The sequence below is a fragment of the Myotis davidii genome, unplaced genomic scaffold, assembly GCF_000327345.1.
Source record: "Myotis davidii unplaced genomic scaffold, ASM32734v1 scaffold993, whole genome shotgun sequence".
In the NCBI taxonomy this organism is placed as follows: Eukaryota; Metazoa; Chordata; class Mammalia; order Chiroptera; family Vespertilionidae; genus Myotis; species Myotis davidii.
Genome location: NW_006285483.1, coordinates 2,074,749 through 2,089,163, shown reverse-complemented (window position 1 = coordinate 2,089,163; position 14,415 = coordinate 2,074,749). Strand labels below are relative to the sequence as shown.

Genomic DNA, 14,415 nt, shown 5'->3' with positions numbered 1-14,415 from the left:
GAGCGCGCCCAGCTCCGCCCTCCGACACGCGCGCGAAAGGGAGGGGAGCCAAGAGAGGGAAGCGCCCGAAACCGCGCGGAGGAAGGCGGGGGCGGGACGGGTCCTCGGCCCCACCCAGATGCACAGACTCCTCCCTCCCCGCAGCCCCTCGGCGTGGGAGGGAGTCCTCAGGGATGTCTAGGGGCTCTCGGGGGTCTGGGTTGCGGGGCTGTCCCCAGACCGCGGGAAAGGGGAAGGCGAGACGCCTACATCTTTTCATTTCCCATCTTCCCAGGTGAGCCAACCCACATCCCTCTTGTTACAAATCCGGCCCTGTGCCCCCTCCCCGTACCACCCCACCGCTGAGTTCCCTCAATGCCTGTGAATTCCCACGATGGAGTTCACCTACATCCACCTCATGCTCTTTCCAGTTTCAAGACTTCGTCATTTCCCTCCAAAACCACCATCCATCGGATCCCTGCCCATCAGGGTCCTCCCATCCCCCGACCTCACTAAATCCCCCTCCCTTTTTTGCCCATTAAAATGGACACTGGGCTAGTGCTAGGTTGGTCATTCCACACTCCAGAAAGAGAAATTCTGTGTTTTATTCCAAGGCCTCTGCCCAATCCTACTCATTCTGCTCCATCTCTGCCCTGTCTCACATTCTAAGACTTCTGGGTAAGAAAGTCTTTCTTGGAAGATAAAGGATTTCTCAGGTTGAGACAGAGAAAGGCTAGAACTGTGGGCTGCAAAAACAAAACTTGAAACCCAAGGGTATGGGCCTGGTGGGAGTTGGGTAGAGGGCCACGGAGCAAGGAGCAGTGATAAGAGGCTCAAAATGTCCTCAAGAGTCAAAGAAGGAGCTGGCTGGAGCCCCACACTTCTTGTGCCTGGTAACTTTCAAGGTTTTAGTTTGGATTTGGGTTTGGGTTTTGGAGGAAGGGAATGGGAGAAATGGGAGAAAACCTGACATTTTATTAAGCATCTACATTTTATCTCACTAAAAGCTTTCAACTCCCCAAGAAGTAAGCCTTATCTTGTTTTACTGTGAGACTTCAGGCTTAGAAGAAAGTATGCAGTTACAGTTAGTAGAAAACATAGGGGAACATTATAACCACTCCCAGCGATATTCTGGGTACCCTGAGGGTGCTATCCTGCCATATATCTAGTCATCTGTTGCCTGCAGGAGCTTAATGGACAGCAGCACCTTGGAGCTGGAGAAACCCCACAGTTTTGGAGAGGCCACTCCTGATACACACCCACAATATTCAAGGGCCCCACTAGGAAGTACAGGATCTTGAGATACAGGAGGCGTGGCTTTTCAGACCAGAACAGAGAGCTTCTACCAGGGATCCCAGAGAAAGGCCATTGTGAAAGGCTAAGAGAGCCAGTGGTAGCGTGGCGAAGGCATAACATATGCAGAAAACGATTTCTAAAGGCTCCCTGTCCCAGTGTCGTATACTGGCTGATGTTTTACAATCTAAAGAAACTTAATTTATCTCCAGAGCAGATGAACCTGTTTAGGGCCTGAACAGAATAGCCTGGAGCTCAAGGTCCAGGAGGGGTGGGCAGCTTCACGGAGAAAGACACAAGGATGACAGAACACACAAATTCTGTGGGAGAAGAGAGTACTCACCATTCTACCGTGGTGAGGGTCCTGGCTGCCTGCTTTTCACTGTAAGGAGACATAAGAGTAAAGAACATCATTAACTTTACCATGGAATCAACAAATGCTATATATATATATATACACACACACACACATAGCTACTCCTGAACTTCTCTACAATCCTTATTCTCATTCCTCACCCAGAGTCCAGCCTCTCTACAAGTCACCATGCCAGACAGAGGCAATGGCAGGTACATGGGGAGAAAGCAACAAGTGATTCTACAGGGTATGAAGTCAGCCACGAAGTTCTGGAGCAAGAGTAAGTATCATCCAAGATTATTCAGCAGAATTCAAGAGTCCTGATTTCCAAGCCCAGAAGGAGAAGTGCAAAAACACTCCAACCCCCTGTTCTTTGCGGGAGAACAAAAGAACTGCCACCTCTGACGAGACAGAGGCTGCTCAACCAGGACTCACTCCTGGCCCTGGTGGGGACATGAATCCACGGGAATGCTCTGCTGGCCTCTGAGACTGGGAATAGTACCCACCTGACCTGTCTACTGGGGGCAGAGTCCAAGGCAGAGGGCAGAGGGAGGGGACCACAACCTGTGATCAGAAGGCAGCAGGGCTGCACAGGTCCTGCCGAGCTACTTGACACTAAGTGGGTTAGCGAGACGAGGCCCACAATAAGGACGCAATCAGGCCTCGGAGACAGCACCTGTCAAATGGGCACAAGCAACAAATTTCAGGATGGGCCTCCTTGGCCCACTGAGGGCGCAAGGCCCGGTTTCACTGACACTTTCTTTCATGCCTGCTCTCTGAGCTCGGCGAGTCTCGTAGTACCCGCTTCTTCCCAGGGAGCAGGATAAAAGCCTCCATCTGTATTCCTGCCCACCACCCTGATCACAGCCCACGCTTCCTCATGGGACAGCCAGCAAGCGGCACGCCAAAGGTGCTGCCTCACCGCCTACTGGCACGCAGCCTCAGGGAAACGGAGGGAGAAACATGGACCAAGTCTGGGAGGCCCAGGGTTCCTAGACCTAAGGGATCTAGCCCTGGGGGTGTGGGGGGGGGGCGGGCCAGGGTGGCAGGGGAGCCCAGGTCCCGGCAATTTTATATGCCACCTGCAAGGACTACGACCCTGACGGTCAGTCCTGACGTGGTGTCTGCATTGGCTTCGAGCACCGGGGGGGGGGGGGCGGGCCAGGGTGGCAGGGGAGCCCAGGTGCCCAGGTTCTAGGGGCGGAGCCTAAAGGCCCGGAGGCGGAGCCCCGAATGACAGAGGGCGGGGCTCACGAAAGCCGGTGGGGTCGGGGCGGAGCCGGGTAAGACGCGGTCTTTGCGGTTCCCAGACTGGCAGTACACGGGGCACGGTGACTCACCCAGGCGGCGTCCGCCCGACCCTCCGAGGCCGCGCTCTCACCACTTCCGTCTCCCGCAGCTGCTGAGGCCGCGCAGCTACAACCCCACCACGGTGCCCCTCTCCCCAACCAATCGTATCCCTCGTCTGTGCCCGCCCTGGCCAATCGCCACCCTAAGTCCCGCCCTGTCTTCACCACGCAGCCACCGCCCTCACCCTTCACGCCGCTCATTGGTCAAGTTGGGCAGACGCCCTCCCAACCTTACCCTATCGGGTGCCCGAAGACAAGACTGTACCTGGAGGGATGAGGCGCGGGACTGGAGAAGAGATGCGACCAATGGGAAATCACAGCGCGTCCCTGCGGCAGCCAATGGAAAAGCAATAAAAGCGGGGCTGCTGGCTAAGGCTCCAGGGGCCGGAAGTAGGAGAGGCCCGTCGCCTACTGGTAGCGCAATTGAAGGCGGGGCCTTGTAGGGTCACAGGCCCTTACAGTCACTTCCGGTGACGACCTCTCCTTGGGAATATTTGTCAGAAAGGTCTCCCGTCCGCCCTCAATCTATCCATTTCCCGTCTTGGTTTCGCGGCGGCCATCGCGTCCCAAAGCGGAAAGGGAGGAGAGGCCCCGCAGGCTAAGAGAAGGAGGAGGGCTTGGGCCTGAGGCTCCGTCTCTCTCTCCTCCGCCTGCGGCGGGGTTTTCCCTCTTCCGCGTTTTGACCCTCACTTTCTTCGGCGAATGCGCCCTGCCGTCCTTCATGACCTGCATGGCTCCGTCAGTCCTGAGTAAAGACCTCACGTCTGAGAGAGGAAATCCGGACCTGAGACTGCCATTAGCTAGCGGCCACCGCCTAGTCTGTGCTGGGAGTGGTGAATGGACTGTCCCGAGGACCCGGCTCTTCGCTCCTCCCTTCCTCTCCGGGGGAATCAGGCCGGACCGCGGGGCGGAGGGTGGCCGCTAGGGGGCGTCGTGGCCGCGAATACCACGAACCCTGACAGAAATGGAGAACAGTTGTTGGTTCAGAGTCTCAACAGACGGCTTGAGTTTGGAGTGGGCCCCAGTGCTTTAATGCCAGCTCCCGCAGCCAAAATGTCTTCACGTGTCTACTTATAGGACGCTGGAACTTCTCCTGCAGTTAGTAAACTCCATGAGAACAAGAACCTGGGCTGGGTCTAGGACAGTGTCTGCATCCTAGGAGATGCCTAATAAGCATTAGTTAAGTGCTGAGCTCTTCCAGGGCAGTGGCTTCTCGGTTCACTCCCAGCGTTTACGGTAGTGTTTGGTGATCGCCGCGGTTTCCACATTTGTTCAGTGCTCTGTCACAGCTTCCTATCGTACAGAGCTTAATTCTGTGTATCCCTTTCCCCAAATCAGGGGAAACAGGAAGGCAGGAGGCTGCATGCAGTCAATTCCATATTTTCCCAAAAGCAGATATCAGATCCAAAACTCCATAGAACTGAATGTACTATGTGGGGGGAAATGGAGAGGCCCAGGCCCAGATAGGAGAGGCAGGAGAGAGATTGGTGAGTAAAAAAGAGGGGCCAGACTATTCTAGGCAGGGACTGAAGCCTGTCATGGGGGAGGAAATTTCCCCTACTCCGCCCTTCCCTCCTAGACGCCATAATCCAGCACCCTCCTCCAGAAGCCTGTCAAAACTGGGTCCTGGGATCTTCTTGATCTCGGGGAGGTGGTAGAGATACAGACAGTGACACCGGGAGCCACTATATATTTGTTAAACTTTATTTCCTCTGAGTCTCTGGGAGGCAGCGGGGATGTAAGGCGAAGTGGCAGTAGCTGCAGGGGCCTGAGCAGAGCTGGTGCTGGGAGGGGCCGGCATGGGCAAAACGAAGAGGAGAAGATTTAAATATCCAGGGCTGACAGTCAGCTAGTGGGTCTCCTTCATCTGTCTTTGGATTTTGTGCAGCATCTCCTGCATCCGCCGCAGCTGGAACAGGCACATGGCATCAAAATGGGTACTTTTAGAGAGTCCTATCATGTTGGGGAAGCGTTCCCACGCTCCGATCCCTTGGGCCAGGGGTAGCCTGGGGTGTGCCAGAGACCCTGGGTAGAACCACTAATCCACCAATGCAGGACACAGATGTGCACCAGGGCCAGGGATCTTCCTATTCCCAAACCAAGAGACACTAAGGTTTATGAGCAAGCAGGGGACCTCCCAGGCTGTCAACCCCATACCGCTCTCACCTCCTCATCTTTCTCTCGTATCAGCCTTTCAGTTTCTGGATCTGTCCCTGGTGGGACAGCAGGGATGGGGAAGTCGGTACCACTCTCTCGAGTCAATTTGCTAAGGGAAAGGGAAAGGGGGCTTGGTAAGGCTAAGGGGACCCCAACACCTGCTTGGATTGAGGTGTTGTAGATGAGGAAGGGCTCAGTCTCACCCAAAGTTGTGCTTGGGATTCCCCCCTGCCAGCTCTGCCCTGGCTTTTGACCATACTTGCGATTCCGCTCTTTCACCACCAGGCGGGTCATGCTCTGGATACACTGTGCCCGGTAGTTCTCATAATGTGTCTCCCGTGTCACATCCTTCAAGTCCTGCATGTGAGTACGCACCAGCATTGTCCTCAGCTTCACAAAGTCGCAGTGCCCTGGGTTTTCCACTGCATAGCAAGGCTAGGGGTCAGCCAGGGGCATGGGTAGGGGAGAGTCACTGAGGGCAAGGAGGTCCCCTGGTCACAAGCTCAGTGCTTTACCTTCCACGATGCCCCAAGGGTAGAGACGGCCCCTGACTCGTCGCCCTCTGGCCTCTACCACGGTGTTGCTGCCAATTACAGCAAATGGGATGCTTTCCTGGAAAAAGTTTGGGGTGTCTGTCAACACCCCCCTGCCCCCATTCTCACCTGTTCCTTTCCACCTGTGTCTTCATCATCTCTGTTCCTCTCTAGGAAACCAGGGTCCTCTCCCACCCCCAAACAACCCACCCTTATATAGAATTCTACTTCTTTGTTCTGCCCAGAAGAAACAAGATGGGTAAGGGATGCCCTGGGGTGGCCACACCTTTAGGGCTTGGTCCTGTAATTTGAAGTCCTCATCCTCATCAGAGTCACAGTCTGGGAACTGGTAGATCTTGATTCCAAAGTGCTCTATCTCCTCCCGGATCTGGCAAACACATGAGGGGCCCACAGTTCTGGGGACCCCATCCTTCCCAGAAGCCCACCTGCTCCCCTCCCTGCACCAGCTCCCCTCACTTTGCGTTTCTTGTGCTCCACTTCAGGAGGTGTCAGTGTGTCCGCCTTAGCCAAGATCGGCACGATGTTGACCCGCTGATGCAGGGCCCTCATGAATTCAACATCCAATGGCCGGAGCCTGGGGAACAGGAATCTGTGACCACCTGCTTGTGGCAGCCCTGCCCCTGGGGCTCTCGGCCGGTTCCCTCGGCAGCACCCGGTGTTGTCAGGAGCCTCGGGCTCGGACCATACCCGTGGCCGAAGGGCGAGATGAAGTACAGGCAGCAGTGCACCCTGTTGTCTTGGATGTTCTTGCGGTTCAGGCCACTCTCGTCTCGGAAATACTGCTCGAACTGCTGGTCGATGTATTCTGCCACAGGCTTCCAGCTAGGTGGGGACAGACAGGCAGGGAAACGGTGGCAGTGGGGCTGCCTAGTGAGCTCTGGGGCCGCAGAGCTGCCCCCACCCTGAGCAGTGTTTTCAAGACTCGGTTATTCCCTGGCTTGCTTCACTACTTCAGAGAGGTACCTGGTGGGACAGAGGTGCATCCCATGTCCTGACAGAAAACCGGCTAAGCACAGAGGTGGAGTTCAATAAATACTAATTTGATGGGAGGAAAAGAGCCCAAGTGACAAAGCAACTGGGGGAAACCAAGGCAGCCCTAAGTCAGGTTCATGGTCCAGCCTCTCCTCCACCTCTTCAAACCTCCTCCATCCTTCAAGGCCATATCCAAGAACCATCTTTTCCACCAAGTCTCCTTTGATTACACTAACGCACACTCTCCCCTTCTCTTCACCACACAGTGAGATGGATGATAGATAGGTAGGTAGGTAGGTAGGTAGGTAGACAGGTAGAAAAACTGAGGTTCTTGAAAATATATATGATAGATTATATAATCTCACTCTGTGGTAAAGAGAACGGGGGCACATACAAATTTATATATCTATAGATATAGATTCAAGAACCTCAATTTTCCAGTACTTTCCTCTTCTTTTATCTCATTGAATCCTGATAGGTGAGCTGATTAGAGGACATTCTGAGCATCATCACTGTCATTTTATACATGAAGGAACTAAATCCAGAGCAGCTAAGAGATTTGATCCTGATCATCTTTGTTGGGAAATTCTCTACCCAACGGGGTCCCTGGCTTTCTGATTTTCAGCTCAGTGTGTTTATCACTACATTGCCTGACCCATTTACTAATTTGTTACCCAACTGATGCACATATTAGAGAACTACTGCTCCCCACTCCCCACTGCCACTAGACTACAAGCATTTCAGGGACAACGATCATTCATACTTGTTCTGCATCCCTTAAAATGGCGAACACAGGCTGGACACCTAGTATATGCTCAATAAATTCTTGCTGATTGCCAAAACCGGTTTGGCTCAGTGGATAGAGTGTCAGCCTGCAGACTGAAAGGTCCCCAGTTCGATCCTGGTCAAGGGCATGTACCTTGGTTGCGGGCATATCCCCAATAGGAGATGTGCAGGAGGCAGCTGATTGATGTTTCTCTCTCATTGATGTTTCTAACTATCTCTCTCCCTTCCTCTCTGTAAAAAAATCAATAAAATATATTTTTTAAAAAATTCTTGCTGGTTGACTAAATGAGTATATGTGGAGGAGCACAGTCAGCTGTGAGATGCCAGGCAAATACAATATTATAATATGGACAATAAGAGGAGGGGATGGTACGGTAGTAACCAGGTGTTGGTTGGAGCTGGAGTTGCAGGGCAAGCCCAGTTTGCTGAGACGTATTCCTAGAGCAGGAAGAGTGATGTTGACATGGAGGCCCCCTCAATCCATCAGGAATATTTGTGGAGACCACAAAACATGTACTAGCACAGTGATGCCAGAAGAATGTAAGAAATGGCCCTTCCCTCAAGGCTTAGACTGTGAAACTGAAGATGAACCAGTGTGCTGAGCCAAGGTCCATGCTGTGATGATGAAGAGTGTAATGAAGGTTCAGAGCACAGAAAGGTCTGGTAGGGTCTGATTAGCCTGTGAGGTGATTATCCAGGGTCAGCTGCATGGGCGTGCGACCTGTGTAGTCACACAGGGGTGGGGTGCACTGGTTTGATTCTCTGTGGCCATCTAGAAGTTCTTAATAATTTTGAACAAGGGGCCCCACATTTTAATTTTGCACTGGTCCTGCAATTATCATCTTAAAATTCATGAGTATAATGTAAACAGCCCTTTACAGGTTCCAATGTACATTTACATGCATCATTCTAGGCCAGTGATGGCGAACCTTTTGAGCTCGGCGTGTCAGCATTTTGAAAAACCCTAACTTAACTCTGGTGCCGAGTCACATATAGAAATTTTTTGATATTTGCGACCATAGTAAAACAAAGATTTATATTTTTGATATTTATTTTATATATTTAAATGCCATTTAACAAAGAAAAATCAACCAAAAAAATGAGTTCACGTGTCACCTCTGACACACGTGTCATAGGTTCGCCATCACTGTCCTAGATGATTTTCAGATCAACTGGGTGAGGGGTAAAGGCCAGTGTTTTTCAATGGAAGAAGTAGGGATGCAGTTATTTGCTCAAGACTGTGCAAGACTTGAACTCTCCGTCTAGAGGTCTTAGCACTACCCTGCCTAACTTCTTCATCAAAGGCACCACCCTTTCTCCTGTCTTTATCATTCATTCTCCTCCTCATCTACTCACTCAGATCTGACATTATCCCTCCAGTTGCTGAAAAAAGCAAAAAAAAAAAAAAACACAAACAAACAAAAACACACACACACACACACACGAGAAAAAAACAAAAAGCAGGGATGATGGGGGTGGGAGATGGTATGGCAAAGCCACCCTTTCTTTTAGCTGGTAGCCTGGAGTGTGCCTGGAGTTTAAACAAAGTTCCACTTTCCTCCTCTGTCTCTTCTTTCTCCCCTTCCATTTACTCCTCCCTCCATTTCACTCTCACCCCTTTAATAACTCTAGTTTGTGGCACCTAAAGTGTTGGCTGTAAAAGGAGAGGAAGAAGGTAGGGTGACGTTTATTGAGCACTTACTATACGCCGGGCCCTGTTCTACATGTTTTCACATGTGTTTGCTTGTTTGAGGCTTTTCTTTCTTATCTTGTGTCCTCACTCCCATTATAGAATGATGGGTCAGAGTCAGAAAGAACATTAGAGATCATCTATTCCAATCCTTTCCCTCTCGCTTTACACAGCTTCCAGAAAGGAGCCGTGGCATGCTCAAGGTCACAACCCTCTTCCTCCTGACAATTTTGAATACGTGTGCACCTGGGTGTGTGTATGGAACAGGTGGTAGGTGGGGAGGCAGCTGGGGCTGTGCTTGGTCAGACATACCACTCTGTGTTGTTGACTGCATCCCCGAAGCCTGGTGTGTCCACGATGGTGAGCCTCAGCTTCACGCCCTTCTCTTCTATGTCTACTGCGTGCTTAGTGATCTCCACGGTTTGCATGATCCGCTCTGGAGAAGAGGGAAACTGAGGCCAGGGCAAGGACCTGCCCCGTCAGGATAAACTGCCCACCCCAACCAGCTCGGCTGCCCAGACTGCCTCATCCACACTGCCCCCCTTCCAACCCTGAGGCTGCCGGGGGCCTGTTCTCTGGGAACCAGCAAGGAGCACATTTCCCAACACAGGAAATGCCGGTGGCTGTTGGCTCTGGCCCCAGCCTCTTGCTGCTCTCTGCTCTTTTCTTGGATTCCTGGAATCCTTTGGGGGTCAGAGACTCACTCAAAGGGCAGGATTCTGGTCCCTGCCCTGCCTCGGCACCCAAGTCTTTAGGGAGCTGGCTGGTGGGCTGCCAGGCTAGATAGGCCTGTAGAGAGACGCTGTCAGTCTCGAAGCCATGGTTTCCTGTGTGCCGGGGAAGGCCCCATCCCCCAGACTCTGGAATGAGTTTGTTTTCCTAAGTCAGGTCTGCCTGCTGGTCATGCTCCCTCGCTTCCTTACCTTCGGCACTGAGGAGTTTCCGGTCCCGGTGGAGATCAGTGAGGAAGAGGCTATTGACAAGAGTGGATTTCCCCAGGCCAGATTCTCCTGGTTCGGGAGAGAGGACAGAAGTACCACGTCAGAAGATGAGATCTGTAGCCAAGAGGCAACCCCACTAGATCAAGGTGTGAGGGGAGCTGCTGCTTATTTATTTGATTGGGATGAGATGAACCAAACCATGGCATTTTAGAGCTGAAAGGAAACAGAACAGCTTGTCCAGCCTTCTCATTTGAATGAGGCCCCGAGAGGGACAGAGATGGCCCAAGGTCCCCCAGAAAGAGGCAAACAAAAGAAACCTGTGGGTGAAGTGTTCTTTGCACCACTTTACCCCGAGCACCATTTCGGGCACCCACGGCTCCTAGCTATTTTGCAAAAAGGGATAGCCGCTTGCTGCTTTCCCCTTCTCTACCACATACATACCATCCCCACCTGAAAAACCCCAGCCCAGCCCAACCCGGCCCCCACTCTACCTGCCACCATGAGGGTAAAGTCAAAGCCTTTCTTCACGGACTTGCGGTGAACTTGATTGGGGAGGGTCGCAAAGCCCACATACTCCTTGTCATCCTAGTGTCGGGGAGATGGAGGGTATCAGGGAGAGCGAGAGGCAGCAGGGGCCCCGGGACCTAACACGGGCGGGCCTTCTCCCTCCCTCCTGAGTCTTTGCCCAGCCTTAGAGGAGCAGGGCCAGACCCCTACCAGCTGGGCTGCTGATCCTGCTGATACTGTCAGTTTTCAATGCATATTGGGGCCAACTCACAGAGCTGGGGCCACACAGGACAGAGAGAAGCCCTAGCTCAACAGGCATGAACTAGTGTGCACCCACACACGCGCACACACGTGCATATGCACGCGCTCACACCGGGTTCTCTCTGCTCCCTCCCTGGGTCTTCTTGCACCAGCCCACTGAAAAGTAAGGACAGGACGGGTGGCTCTACCTCAGAGGAGTCGTAGGGATCAAGCTTGCCCCACGGGCTGCGGGGCCGGGCTGAGGCTGAGGGGCTGAGAGGGGCTGAGGCAGGGAAGTACTGCTGGCTGTCAGAGGGTTGGGGCCACAGGGGGGTTCTGAAATCCAGGTCATCTTGGTAGAGGTCTGGGGCCTGGGGCCTTGGCTCCGGAACTTGGGGCCTGGACACCCAGGTCTTGGCCTCTGGTTGGTGGCAGCTCTCATTTCCTGGGAAATCCTTCACGAACTTGTTCAGACTTATATCATCCGTTTCCTCCAGGAAGCGCTTGATCTGGGGGTTTGGGGTGGGGTGGGGTGGGGTGGGGTAGGCGGGCAGGAGGCAGAAAGGGAAGAATGAAGGAGGAAGACAGGAGAAGGCAAGAGGAAGAGAGGAAAGTGCTTGTGGTTAAAAGGCAAAGAAGCAGCCAAGCCAGAAGAAGTATTCATCCTCCCTCCCTCCCTCACCTGTTCACACACACAGGTCTGAGATGCCAGGAGAGGCCCTAGGGTCCAGGAGCAACTCCCGGCAGCCCTGAAGCCTAGCAAGGGCTCTTGAGAACTGAGTAGCTCCAGTCCTGAGCCCCCGCTCAACCAGGTGCTGGCTGAGGCTGCCCTTCCTGGGGGTCTGGCCAAGCCCAGGGTCAGGGATTCCCCCAAAGGCCAGAAAGTCAGACTGCCTAAGGGGAGCAGATAGAGGCATCAGAGCTGAGAGGAGAATGTGGCACAGGATTCCAGGAGAGCGCCTAGAGTCAGAGGGGCAGGGGCAAGAGGGCAGGAGGGAGGAGAGAAGGGAGCTGCCAGCCATGCCGCAAGAACCAGCAGGGAGCTCCATGCCTCCTGCCACTGCAGGTCGGGGAGCTCTGGGACTGACAAGCAGACTCCGTTGGGAGTGCTCACTCCCAGGGCTCACTGCCTGGAGCTCAGTACAGCTGACCTGACTCCCTCTTATTCCAGACAATGAACCACACCAGAGCCTGGGCCTGGGCCCCAGGGGAGAAGGATAAACCTGCCAGTGGATGCTGTGTATGGGTGGAGGGAGTCTAGGAGGGACCAGGTGATATAGGATGGGAGGACACTCAGATTGCAAATGTGGGGGACATCTAGGGGAAGCACCCCTCAGTTGCCCTTTGTCCCCTCTGCCTGGAGCTGGGCTTTACCCAGCAATGCCGGAGGGGATCTGGCCTGAACTGGGAACCACAGGGATGGAGGGCAGAGAATGGCTGGTTCCTCTGTAGAGACCAGTTCCAGCTTAGAAGAGAGGCCGCTCCCCTCCCTCAACCTCAGCTCTAGACCCGAAAGCTTCCTCTCTCCTTTGGGGGACAGCGCCCTTTGTGGGGTGCCTGGCAGTGCTGGGCTCAGCTCTGCCTTACAATAGCCACGTGCCACCCGAGACAATGGACAAGGGCCGGCTTCAGAGGCTGACTCAAGGACAAAGGATGGCCATGCCAGGGGGGGCTACCCTGGACCGCTGTGGCATCCCAGCCAGGGTTGGAGGAGGTCAGATGGCCACAGTCTCCCTGCAGGTCCCCATTTTACAAAGGGAAAAACTGAGGGGGCGAACACACACACTGCTAGGTTTGTGCCTGGGGGAAGGGGTTGAAATAGGGAGGCTAGAGGGAAAAGTCCCCTCAGAGCGACCTTCCGGGCTGACGCCTCCAAAGTCCCCACACCTGCTTGTAGCCATAGTCTCCAGGGCTCACCCGGATCGGGGAGGAAAAGAGGCCCTTTAGCCTGAAACTGGAACCAGCATGTGGGGGCTGACTGACCAGAAGAGGCTGTCCTGAGGCCAAGCCTGACCTTATCGGCTTTTCTCGCCCCTATTATTTATAGGGTCCAGTTTACGTTTGTTGTCCAGTGATGAACTGTGCCCCTTTCCACTCTCAAAAGTCTCCCAGCTTGGATGGATGATGAGTTATATGGCAATAGAGAAGGGCTGGGGCTAGAGGCAGGGGGGAGGAGAAGCAGGTCTTGTTTGCTGACAGCTAAAAAGTCTGGGGAATTCCAGGAAATCCTGCCCCTTGTACAACCTCGCAGTGGCCCAGCAGTTGGTCTGGGCATCAGATGAAGCGGGAGAGAGGACTATGCTCCCGGGACTATCTCCATAGGGGGCTGAGCAGGGAAGAGAGGGAAGGCACCGAGGGAGACGCCCCCTCCACCCCACTCTCTCCCAGCAGAGCCTGCAGGGAGCCAGCGCCATTCTCCCTGCCACCCCTGGCTGCTCGTCAGCATGGAGGGGCCCATAGGGGCTCCAGACAAGGAGTCAGGATGCCAAGGTCCTCCCCTCCTGTCTGTCCTTCCCCACCCCCAGCTCTGCCAATGACCAAATGTCATTTTCTGACTTGGAGCCCCAGTCCCAGACAAGGCAGGGGGAAGGCGGGTCAGGTCCACCCATCTCCCAGAACAGCACCTTACCCCAGCTTCAGTCCTGTCCTCAGGGACAGAGCTGCCTTGACATCCCATTGAACGGTCCATGTCCCAGGCTTCAGACTCCCTGTCCGCAAGCTCTAGGTCTAATTGTATCCCTCAGGCAAAGTTCCTCACACACAGACACAGCCTGGTCTTGACGCTCTTGTTGTAATCCTGTGCCCTGGCTTGCTCCTTTCCCTTTCTCTGTAACCCCCCTGTCTCTGTCAGGGGCCAAAAAAGCCTGTGGAATGTCCTTCCCCACCCCCTCGTCCTCCCCTTCCCTTGGCTCCCACTCTCCAAGGACAGCTCAGCTGCAGCAGGATCACTGGGTTTCTCTGCAGTTCCCTCCTCCTCTGATTGGCTGCCCCAGGATGCCTGCCGGCTGCCTTACCCTGGTGGGCACAGCACCAGCCTCCCAAGTCTGTCTGCAGCACAGGTCTTTGATCTACTTGACCTCTCCTGTTAACCTCCAAGGGCACCGAGACCTGTTCAGGGGGTCGTGAGCTATCCCCAAGGTGACCTGGCCCAGATGTACATGGGGCTGCTCTCCAGGAGACCCCACTCCCAAAGAGTCCAATCTCTCTCTCTCATCCTAACTTTAAGCAGTGCTGAAGTAGGGTGGGATGTCCTATAATCCCCTGGCCATAGGTTCTCATGGAAGTGGATCCAGCAGAGAACCCCACTATCTTCAGAAATCTGCACCTAGATTCCCCTGCAGAGAGCCCCAATAGGGCTCCTCCCACCTAAAGATGCCCTTGGGGACGTGTCCCTCCACCCCTGGCAGAGAGGCAGTGGGGCAGCTGCTAGCACTTGGTCTCTGAGGGGCATGAGTTCAGGCTGGCATCCCAGTGGTTTTAAAGTTGACAATTAGGTGGGAGACAAATTGAGGGGCCTGGCTGGGAGTGTGCAGATGGAGCACTTGACTAGGAGTCAGGAACCCAGTGTTTCCGGTTTGGCCAGAAACACCCT

The 14,415-nt window shown here is 54.0% G+C and overlaps 2 protein-coding genes across 8 annotated transcripts in view; both read right to left on the bottom strand.

The window, feature by feature from the left end:
- MTMR4 (myotubularin related protein 4) overlaps window positions 1-3,844 on the bottom strand; it is a 23,876-nt gene extending 20,032 nt beyond the window's left edge. For 2 of the 5 annotated variants that reach the window (XM_006756196.2, XM_006756200.2), the window contains exons 1-2: window positions 2,968-3,082; window positions 1,616-1,654 (exon numbers count right to left, since the gene is read on the bottom strand). In XM_006756196.2, the coding sequence (XP_006756259.1) occupies window positions 1,616-1,618 (3 nt within the window). In that variant the 5' untranslated portion in view covers window positions 1,619-1,654; window positions 2,968-3,082. Of the gene's footprint in view, window positions 1-1,615; window positions 1,655-1,788; window positions 2,099-2,303; window positions 2,585-2,967; window positions 3,083-3,241 lie in introns of those variants that run through there. The other 3 variants (XM_015559085.1, XM_006756198.2, XM_006756197.2) reach the window with 3 other exon arrangements.
- Window positions 3,845-4,657: 813 nt separating this feature from the next.
- Window positions 4,658-13,920, bottom strand: SEPT4 (septin 4). 3 transcript variants are annotated; one of them, XM_006756194.2, is made up of 12 exons: window positions 13,453-13,920; window positions 11,033-11,332; window positions 10,568-10,661; window positions 10,059-10,145; window positions 9,448-9,571; window positions 6,375-6,509; window positions 6,144-6,261; window positions 5,953-6,054; window positions 5,649-5,745; window positions 5,393-5,555; window positions 5,143-5,242; window positions 4,658-4,885 (listed from the first exon to the last, which is right to left on the bottom strand). In XM_006756194.2, the coding sequence occupies exons 1-12, from the start codon at window positions 13,510-13,512 to the stop codon at window positions 4,826-4,828; spliced, it is 1,440 nt and encodes a 479-aa protein (XP_006756257.1). In that variant the 5' UTR covers window positions 13,513-13,920; the 3' UTR covers window positions 4,658-4,825. The 3 variants fall into 3 exon arrangements, with proteins under 3 accessions (XP_006756257.1, XP_015414572.1, XP_015414573.1); XM_015559086.1 differs by having other exon boundaries at window positions 4,660-4,885; window positions 5,143-5,555; XM_015559087.1 differs by lacking the exon at window positions 11,033-11,332 and having other exon boundaries at window positions 4,660-4,885; window positions 13,453-13,607.
- Between the last annotated feature and the right edge of the window lie 495 nt (window positions 13,921-14,415).

Excerpts from the sequence above, each read along its gene's own strand:
- SEPT4 (XM_015559086.1), bottom strand. The coding sequence starts at position 13,512 with ATGGACCGTTCAATGGGATGTCAAGGCAGCTCTGTCCCTGAGGACAGG. Across the intron at positions 11,333-13,452 it reads AGGACAGGACTGAAGCTGGG|ATCAAGCGCTTCCTGGAGGA; the intron begins GTAAGGTGCTGT and ends CCAAACCCCCAG. Across the intron at positions 6,510-9,447 it reads GCAGTCAACAACACAGAGTG|CTGGAAGCCTGTGGCAGAAT; the intron begins GTATGTCTGACC and ends GTCCCCACCTAG.